The 9,087-nt window shown below is 39.3% G+C and overlaps 2 protein-coding genes across 3 annotated transcripts; one reads left to right on the top strand and one right to left on the bottom strand.

Moving 5' to 3' along the window:
- Positions 1-2,526: 2,526 nt before the first annotated feature.
- LOC117631195 (F-box protein SKIP8) lies at positions 2,527-3,892 on the top strand. 2 transcript variants are annotated; one of them, XM_034364208.1, is made up of 3 exons: positions 2,527-2,674; positions 2,925-3,114; positions 3,215-3,892. In XM_034364208.1, the coding sequence occupies exons 1-3, from the start codon at positions 2,642-2,644 to the stop codon at positions 3,787-3,789; spliced, it is 798 nt and encodes a 265-aa protein (XP_034220099.1). In that variant the 5' UTR covers positions 2,527-2,641; the 3' UTR covers positions 3,790-3,892. The 2 variants fall into 2 exon arrangements, with proteins under 2 accessions (XP_034220099.1, XP_034220100.1); XM_034364209.1 differs by having other exon boundaries at positions 2,558-2,674; positions 2,770-3,114.
- A 13-nt stretch (positions 3,893-3,905) lies between these two features.
- LOC117631194 lies at positions 3,906-8,329 on the bottom strand. The gene is made up of 3 exons (XM_034364207.1): positions 8,105-8,329; positions 4,622-7,339; positions 3,906-4,524 (listed from the first exon to the last, which is right to left on the bottom strand). The coding sequence occupies exons 2-3, from the start codon at positions 7,244-7,246 to the stop codon at positions 4,255-4,257; spliced, it is 2,895 nt and encodes a 964-aa protein (XP_034220098.1). The 5' UTR covers positions 7,247-7,339; positions 8,105-8,329; the 3' UTR covers positions 3,906-4,254.
- Between the last annotated feature and the right edge of the window lie 758 nt (positions 8,330-9,087).

Raw genomic sequence — 9,087 nt, 5'->3', positions numbered from 1 at the left:
CACAGTAGAATTGGATGATTGCATAACTTTATGCAGCATAATCCCATCACTTACCTTTATGCGTTGTTAAATAATTTACTGCCAAACGACAAAAAAAATAAATTAGTACGGGTATGGCCTATTTGATAAAATAAAAAACAAATAATATTATCACCAAAAAGATAGTTACCGGAGAAGGGTAGTTCCGTCAATGATTTGGGCAACGTGAGGAGGGGCACAACAAAATGGACTGGAGAATGGTGGTCAACGAGTGAAAGGTGGTTTGGGTTAAAGGAGGGGTTAAGCAGCGAATGATGAGAGAGAGAGAGAGAGAGAGAGAGAGAGACCAGGCAGTCAACCAGAAGACAATAAACGGCCAAGGCGGCTTCTTCCACGTGACGTGTCACATGACCTCCCTACATCTTTACTTCAATTCCATGCCAAAACCCAAAAGATTCCCCATCTCTATACGCTTCTCTTCTTCTCCCCACACACCACTCCCTTCTCAATTCTCCAATCCTAAATCTCTAATTATTACTTGTTTTGTTTATTAACTTATTATACATGCCACTATGAATGGTTCTACATAGCTAAGCTCTACCCACCAACCAAACCAAACCCTTTTTTTTGTTGCCATTTTTCTACTTAAAACAATCCCTTCATATAGGCTCTCTCGATACCAATATATTAGAGTTTCACAGTCTCTTAATTTATACGCGTTCATGAATAACTGTAAACATCGAATCAACTACTTTATTCTAATTTATTTTTGATTTCTTGTTTTAAGAGTATTTAATTATGAATCTTAACATGAAATTCACAGAAATTTTAGTTCTTTATGTGTAAGTAAATGAACGGAAAGTAAAGAATCAGAATCATTCAAATACTCATATGTTAATAAACACAGTGAAACAATAAAATAGAATACTTGTTAGACAAGTTCATAATTCCTGGATTTTTGGGAGGGCTTGTTAGACAAGTTCACTGATGTTTGCTCAATGGACAATATGACCTAGTCCATTTGTTCTATGTCATCGACTTTTTTGTGTGCAGAGGGGCATCAAAATAACTATAAGCAGGCAGGCAGCAACCAAGGAAGAAAGGGTCAGCGTGACTTATATAAAACCAGGACCACTGAACAAACCACTTCTTGTTGCTGCATGCAAAATCTGATGACTTGTCAATAATTTACTATCACAATACAAAAATCTGTGTTACGTACTCTGCAAATCTAACATTGTGGGTTGCGTTTACATGAACCAGTCTGAACCTTTCTAGGAGTCCCATTTCATGCCCACACCACCACACACAGCCCTTCCAAAGATCCCATTGGTCTGTCAAAAAATGTGCACGGATTTTATCAGATCCCCTTCATAATTTTCTCCTTGAAAACCCTTCTAGGGCTTTCCAATTTTGACCAAAGTCTTTAGGTGTACGGAGGAGAGTGGCTTTTCACAAAACTTGAATATTTCAATTGCCTTGGACCAAATTTCCAACTGTTGACCAACGTGCTCTTATTAGCCCCCACCATTCAATTATTTTTTTGTTTTTGTTTGAGCAAGTCAAGTTAATTGCTTGGTCAAAATATACAAAGAAAAAAGTTTGATTACGAAGCACTCTTTTAGGTCTTAAAATCCATGAAACATGCCATGTGAGAATATGGTTGAAGTCTCCCCCCGCCTTAGAAGTTTAAAATAACAAGAAAAATCGGCAAATTTTTTTTTTTGGGAGTATAAAGTATTAATTAGGGATTTGCAATTGATACTTATGAATTATCAACCGAGGATTTGCAATTGGGGCTTATTAGTTTCAATTTATGAGTTTCTAATTATCAAATAGAATTTATAATTGATTTTAGTGTTCTTTCTTATTCAATATGTTATACTTTATTAAATATGCTCGCTATTTCCTCATGAATAGGTGTATTTTTTGTTGTTGTTATCAATGAAATTCATTTGAGTTTTCTATCTACTTAGTAGGTTTGAACGTAAAGTAAATTTAGTCAATCTCATTTTAAAATCTTGAGTCCGTCCGTCCCTGAAAATGTGGTTTAAGTCCTAGAAGTTTAAAATAACAAGAAAATTTAGTTGTCAATGAAGTAAGTTTGAGCAATTGAAATTTCCTAGAGAATAACAAAAAACAAAGTGAAGAATAAAGTATTGGAGATATGCGATTTGAAATTATCTTATGCTATTGTTTTTGGGTGCAATTTGTCGTTGACAAGGAAAATGGTGGACATTCACATGTATTGTTGTTTGTTCATTAAGAAATCTTTTCAATCTTGGAATGTTTTGGAGCCACACCACTACACGATTAAGCCTTTACAACAAGTACGATATGTCCCTAGAAGTTTCTTGGAAGGAGTCTCTTCTTTGTTTCGAGAAGGAAAACGACATCTTTTCTCGAAGGTCCAAAGTTTGGCCTAGGCCCAACCAAGTTGACCTAAAATTGCTAAAATATGGGCCTCCCCATTGAATCAGGCCCATTTTCTTTTGTCTTCTCAAATGCCCTCCACTGGTCCTAATTTTTCAGTTCCCACAGGTTCTCCAACTATTAGCAGGAGACTGACAGCTCAAAGCCCTAACCCTAATCCTTATCCTTACCCTTGACCTATTCGTTATATAATTTCTGGGCTGTATTGCAAACCTTCTTCTTCTTCTTCATGGCGCTTCATGGATCTAGTTTCTGCTTAAATGTGAGTTATGATAAGCTTTAGAGTATATGTATATTTTAAAGTTGTGATCTTTGTATGAAAAAAGCTTACTTTCTTTCTGAATTTCCATTTCACAGTGTTGGAAATCTCAAATTCGGATTGGGTTTTTGAAAGTTATTAAAGAAACGAATGGAAGATGCTTGAATTTGTTAATTATTTCCTGTATTGTTGTTTACATTCTTACATTTCAAGTTGAGGTGATATGGACTTATTTTGATCTTTATTTTTCTAGGGAAATGGTTCTTTTAGGGAATTTTACAGCTTGCCGTGTTCCTGCAATTATAGTTTCGGGATGCTTCATCATCTCTCTTCACCTTCTTTAAAGCAATACAATTTAGTTGTAGCAAAGACGTTTGGAAGGGGGAATAAAAATCAGTTTTTGCCTGGGGATCGTCGTATCAAATTGCGGACTGAAAGACCCAGTAAGTTTATTTTCCTTGCCACTGTAATCTATGTGCTTATCTTGAAAACCTCTGATAGGAATCCATTTGAACACTTCTAATCTGTACTTTTTCAGTGCAGCATCCTCTATTCAGGCCTCTGGTTTGCGGTTATTAAGACCACGTAATGTGAAAGGCGATGACTCAAAGGATAATGCAAGTGGCGAAAGCATCTTATTGGATGTGCAAACCTTGGAGCGTGATCTAGACATTGCCATTGCAGAGGAGAACTATGCTAAAGCAGCACAAATTAGGGATAGCCTCAAACTTCTGCGCCAAGATAGTACAACTTCTGTTTTAGCAGCAAATGCTCAATTTTACGAGTCATTCAGGATTGGGGATCTGGCTGCCATGCAAGCCCTTTGGGCCAACCGGAAAGAAGTCTGTTGTGTGCACCCCGGTGCACGTGGGATATATGGTTATGAAGATGTTATGACTAGCTGGGACTATGTATGGGCGAACTATGAATTCCCGCTAGAGATTGAGCTGAAAGATGTCAATGTTCGTGTTATAGGGGATGTAGGGTATGTTTCTTGTGTGGAATTGGTTAAGACAAAGGGTAGCAGTTGGGGGGGACAGTTTGCAACAAATGCGTTTGAGAGAATTGACGGTAAATGGTTTATCTGCATTCACCATGCTTCAGTTCTTGAGTTGTGAAACCTACAAACTATATTGTATTTTGGAATTTGGCTATATTGCCCCTTTGTCGTCTTCTCGTCTTTGTTTGCCAGATTTTTCGTATAATTTTTCACCTGTTCAACTTCAAAATGTTGTAATCTTAAACTAATCTTAAACTAAAAACCAGATGCATCACGGAGCATTATGCTATGATATCTGAAATAACCCTGCATAAGAGTATTTACACCATCATTCTTCGAAGATGTTGAGTTTTAGTATTTGAGTTCTGTATTGAACGACATTTTTTCCTTTACACATGGTAATGTTGGTACTGCAGTACAACCAGCACAAAATTGCAAGGGTCATACTCATGCAAGTTTTCAAACAACAATGATTTGTTGACTATGAGATAGTATGCCTTTAGGAGTTCTATAAACTGCCTCTTGAATCTTGAAGACCATCGATTGTTGGACTTGAACAGCGAAAGGCTTTGCTTGCATGAAGCTAGACTCTTCCAATGGGGGACAGTGGTGGATTTGGGGCATATTTTGCTGGCCCTGTCACCTGGATTCCATTGTTTCCAATCAAACTCGGTTCCTTTGCTTCTGACCTGTTACTCACTTCCGACAGATCTGACGGTTTCCTACTGCTGATCACAACAACACAGACGAAGAATGCTTGAAACAAAGAAAGTGATGTATTGTATTCAATCGAGTAGCTTCCATCCTTCCCTGGTGCCAAACTGAAAACTGGCCTGTTCTGCTGTGCTCCCTCCTGAAATGAAATACAAAACCAACATGTAAATTGGCTAAACAACATCACCAATTGTCTGGTGTAGAGACGGCGCTTAGCTGAAACCAAAAATGAATACCTCATCGAAAAGTTCAAAATGATCGGAAAAAGGATAATATGTGGATGCTTTCAGATTCTGACAGGATTTGTTCTGGTTGGAGAGAACACGCAGTTTACAACCAATATCCCAACCTCCACAATCACATAACCCACCAGATTTCCAACGGTCAATTAGTGGTGAAGGTTCTCCTTTGTTTGGTGAGCTATGGACACCACCTGGAAGAATGACTATAGTACTGTCTTCCCAGCTGTAAGAGCATCTATCCTCCGGTGAACACTTGGCGTAGCCCTTCTCCAGAACTTCCTCGTTAGTCTGCTGTTCAGCATGGCTCAAGTCTTTGCTAGGTATCTTGACAACAGCAGCAGCAAGCTCCCTTGTTGGTACGAGCTTTGGTGATTCTTGATCTGCTTGTCTTAGCTCAACACCATACAACAGAGACTCTCTTACCATATACTTACTGAAGTTCTGTCCGTCAACGTTGGAGAAGTCAGAGCTAGAAACCTTCATTTGACCAACAACGTTGTAAACATAGCGACAACTTTTGGCTTTACTTCCTTGGCTCATCCAGCCACCAATTTTTCTCTTGATTTCATTAACAGAGTAAAATGTAAAATATTGGACTACATCATCCTTTCCAGATGATAAGTATTTCGTGGTTGCTGCAAGACAGCTGCTGTTGTTGTCAACCCAAAATTTAAACAAAGGAAGTCCGTTCTTGATTGTTAATTGCAAAAAAGCTTGAACCCATGATGCCTCACTCTTCGCAGCTTGTAACGAGTCACTGATATTGATTGGCCTGGGGACAAAGGAATTAAAATTTGCTTTCAAGGGTTTAATAGCTTCAACAGAATGGTGTGGATTTGCCTCCTTGTGCTTCAGTATTGGGTCTAGTAACCTTCTTAATGGGCTTGACCTAGCTCTATTATAACTACTTGCCTTCTCTCTGTTTGGATTATCTGGACAATCAGAAGTTCCAGATCTCACAGGACCTGATTTGGCTGTCACATATGTGGAACTTAACTGTGGAATATCTGAACTTTCCTTAAAACTGAAACTTCTACCAAGCCGACCTAAGCTGAAGCTAAATCGGCGATTGGGAGTTGTGTTTCTGCCATTTCTAGTTGCCAGCTCTTCTTGATCTGATGTTTTTGAAGTATCAAAACTTGAACGGGTAAGCTTTTTCTCTGAATTTTTCTTCTCTATAAATTTATCTTCATATAGCAGGTCTTGTGTTCCTTTTGAGCATGAGCGCAAGTGAGACGGAACAAAGGAAGGCCCCATACTGTTACTGTTGATTGAGCCACTTGACGTCATGTTTGACACTTTATTAAACTCAACTCCATAAGGCAGTGGGCATGAGTGTGGAACTTCAGAACAGAGTTCTGCAAAGTCCATCTCCTTGGTAGAGAAGCCACCTGAGAAGCTAATCCCTTTAGCTTCTGTCACACGCTCGTCCCGTGATGCTCTTGGTTTTGAAAGCTCCAGTACCTCTGTAAAGCCATTTTGGGGCAATTCCTTTTGTGGAGAGAGAACAGTGGTATTCTCCTCAACAGGGAAACGTTGATGACATAGATTGATATCTGGTTTCTGCAACTCCTCCATCCTTTTCTCAGTTTTACCATCGGAAGCAATTGCCTTTCCTTTTGAACTGAGTGAGACATCATATCTTCCCAAGTTAGACGACATAGCTCCCTCTTGATGTTCCGAAATGATTCTTCGATCAATATTCTTCCTCTTGATATCTGATTCTTGCAACTCCTTGGTATTCTTAGCTTGACCATCCCAAGTGCTAACCTCTTCCTTTTGACCGAGTGAGACTCCATAACTTTTCAAGTTTGCTGCCGCATTTCCCATTTCTGAAGTGATCTTCTGACCTGAATCTTTTCCCTTTCCCTTATCAACCATTATATCTGAGTGGTTTCTTCCACGAGACCCATAGGGGAAGGGTATCTTTTTGTGCCCATGAATGGCATTCTTCGAAGCAGTTTTAGAGTCTTGAAAGCGCACATCTTTCTGGATAGATGGTTTGGCAACCTGAGAAAGGCCTTCCTTTTGAGATGACTTAAGATTGGAACAGCGCGAGGAATGTTGTGTCCCAGTGCGAACCAGATCAGACGATTTAGATGATCCAATAGTCTTTTCCAAGGATGAAATTCGGCTACTGCTCAATAAACTATTGCTACCTTTTTCTGGGGGATGTTTCTGCTTGTGCTTCCATTTTTCTAGCTGAGCCCAATCCAGAACCCCAACATTCAATGCCTTTTCTTTGACGTTCTCTCCTCTCTCAGGGCGCTGAAGATAACCGGGCAAGTTTGACATGTGCTTGACAAGCTCATCAACTTTAGCTGCATTCGCCTTCATACTCTGCTTATACCGATTTCGCAAAGACTTTTCTTGGACCAAGGCACTATCATCTGCATCTTGTCTTGCTTTCTGATGCAGATCATACTCTGGCAAACCAACACCAGTTCTCACTTTCACCTTCTCTAGGTGCTTTGTTCTTCGACTCATTTGGGGCTGTTGAACCTTGTCCTCTATGGTAGACTTGTTCTGCTCTTTTGAACTATTTTTGAGCTCTACTCTGGATCCCATGTCCTCAGCAGGTTCTACAAAGCGACTACTTGGACATGCATCAGATTGCATTGTAGCTCTGGAGCTTCATTTTCACATATTAGCTGCCAGCACAGTGTGGAAATCTGTTCTCACTTCCCACTCACTCTTATCCAACCTTAAATTCTGAAAAGAAAGAAAAACGATAATCAAAATAATCACATAAGTTCCAAATCAGGGGGCTGTAAAACACAGGATTTGATCAAACAATCCAATGCAGATGGTAAACAGGGAAGAATGATATCACATTCCAAATTTAAGGTAACCAAATACAGAGAGTTTTTTGCACTTTTCAATAATAATGGGACAACTTGTAAAGTCCTGATGTCACCAAACTCATATGGAAGAAAAAGAAAAGAATAGATCTATGTAGAAGGAAATAAAATTATGACATAGCTTAAACAATCCAGTCTTGCAACCACAGAAATCATCACACTGAAAGCAAGAACTCATAGATCCAACAAAACCCTAAGAAAGCAGCAATCACACAACAAAAAGCTAACACCTTCAAGCTTTTCTTTTCTGTTTGGCTGAATAGAAAACGAAGAAATGTAAAATGCACAAGAATCAAGATAAAGCCTTTTACGTTCGTAAGTTTCCAATCATGAGCCCCTCACACACAGCAATGACATTTCAAGAAAAACAACTCATTGTCTTTTATTCAGCATCTACTTTCTCGGCAACCAAACGGAACACAAATAAACAAAAATGCAAATGCAAATGCGCCAGCTAGCCAAACAAGTTCTCACACGAGCTTCTTTAACAATGGAAGAAACGCATTTACCGAAACGCTCCGATCCCGAAATAGATCCGAAACGTAACAAACGAAAGCAAAACAAAAAACAAATGCCGCGCGAAGCAACGTAGATTATAAGCAAAGAAAAGAATTACCGCCACATAGACCAAGAACGACGCCGCTTCGGGTTCTGGTTTAATCTGCTGTTCTTGAAATTCGTGAGTGCGTTTTGGTTTTCACCGGAGAAGAAGACGATGAGTCAGAGGAGCACAGACAATCTGCAATGCTCACACACACACACACTGTCACTCTGAGCTTTGCTGACTCTGACCGAGAGAGAGAAAGAGAGAAAGAGACAAGAGGCAGAGGCAGAGTGTTTGTGTGTGGTGCGGTGCAGAGATCGTTTCGGTTTTTGATCGGACGGCTGATATGCATTGAGGTGTGTGTAGGTATGAGGCTACATGATGAGTGCGGTCACATCATTGTAGGGGGAGGTGGCTATTGGGGTCCCAGCCAGGAGACTTCTTTCTTTGTCACGGATCCCCACGAGATGTGGGGCCCGAAAAGTTCTATGTATCTTACGTCAGCGGCCGCTCTGATTGGAGCTGGGCTGTGGCTTTAGGCGCCTGACCTATGATTAAACCAATACAAGGCTTTTTCTTCCCTTCTTTTGGTTTTATTCGGACTTGAGAGCTCCTTAACTTTGACTTAATCTTTGTCTTTTCTCTATAAATTTTACCAAAAATTAATTAAATTAAAATCATCCCCCAAAAAATCATCGAGCATTATCCGAAAGAGCTAAAAATAAGAAAGATAATATTTTGCTCATAACACTGAATTAGCGGTGAGCACTAAGACGTTAATTGTCTTTTAATGTACGCAAATCTCAAAAATTAAATTTATCCGATGACAATTGATGCGATGATACTGCTCATCATTAATTAAGAGCGGTGAACAAAAACATTTTTAAGAAAAAACACATTTATGAGGGTGAATGATAACTATTTATGGTGCAAATAACAATTTTCCAAACAAGTGCAAAGACAAAGAAAGTAAGCTTTGTTTCATTTTGTATAATCCAGTGAGAACGTTAGGACTATCGCAATTGGGTTTGTGATTAATTTATAATCGTTGATAT

Source organism: Prunus dulcis, chromosome 6 (genome assembly GCF_902201215.1).
Source record: "Prunus dulcis chromosome 6, ALMONDv2, whole genome shotgun sequence".
Lineage (NCBI taxonomy): Eukaryota > Viridiplantae > Streptophyta > Magnoliopsida > Rosales > Rosaceae > Prunus > Prunus dulcis.
This window is presented reverse-complemented; position numbering and strand designations above follow the sequence as displayed.

Bases quoted from the DNA above. Each gene is read 5' to 3' on its own strand.
- LOC117631195 (XM_034364208.1), top strand. From the start codon at position 2,642: ATGGCGCTTCATGGATCTAGTTTCTGCTTAAAT. The intron at 2,675-2,924 runs GTGAGTTATGAT...TTATTTTTCTAG, and splicing joins GATCTAGTTTCTGCTTAAAT to GGAAATGGTTCTTTTAGGGA. The intron at 3,115-3,214 runs GTAAGTTTATTT...TTTTCAGTGCAG, and splicing joins ATTGCGGACTGAAAGACCCA to CATCCTCTATTCAGGCCTCT.
- LOC117631194 (XM_034364207.1), bottom strand. From the start codon at position 7,246: ATGCAATCTGATGCATGTCCAAGTAGTCGCTTTGTAGAACCTGCTGAG. The intron at 4,525-4,621 runs GTATTCATTTTT...ATTTCATTTCAG, and splicing joins ATTTTGAACTTTTCGATGAG to GAGGGAGCACAGCAGAACAG.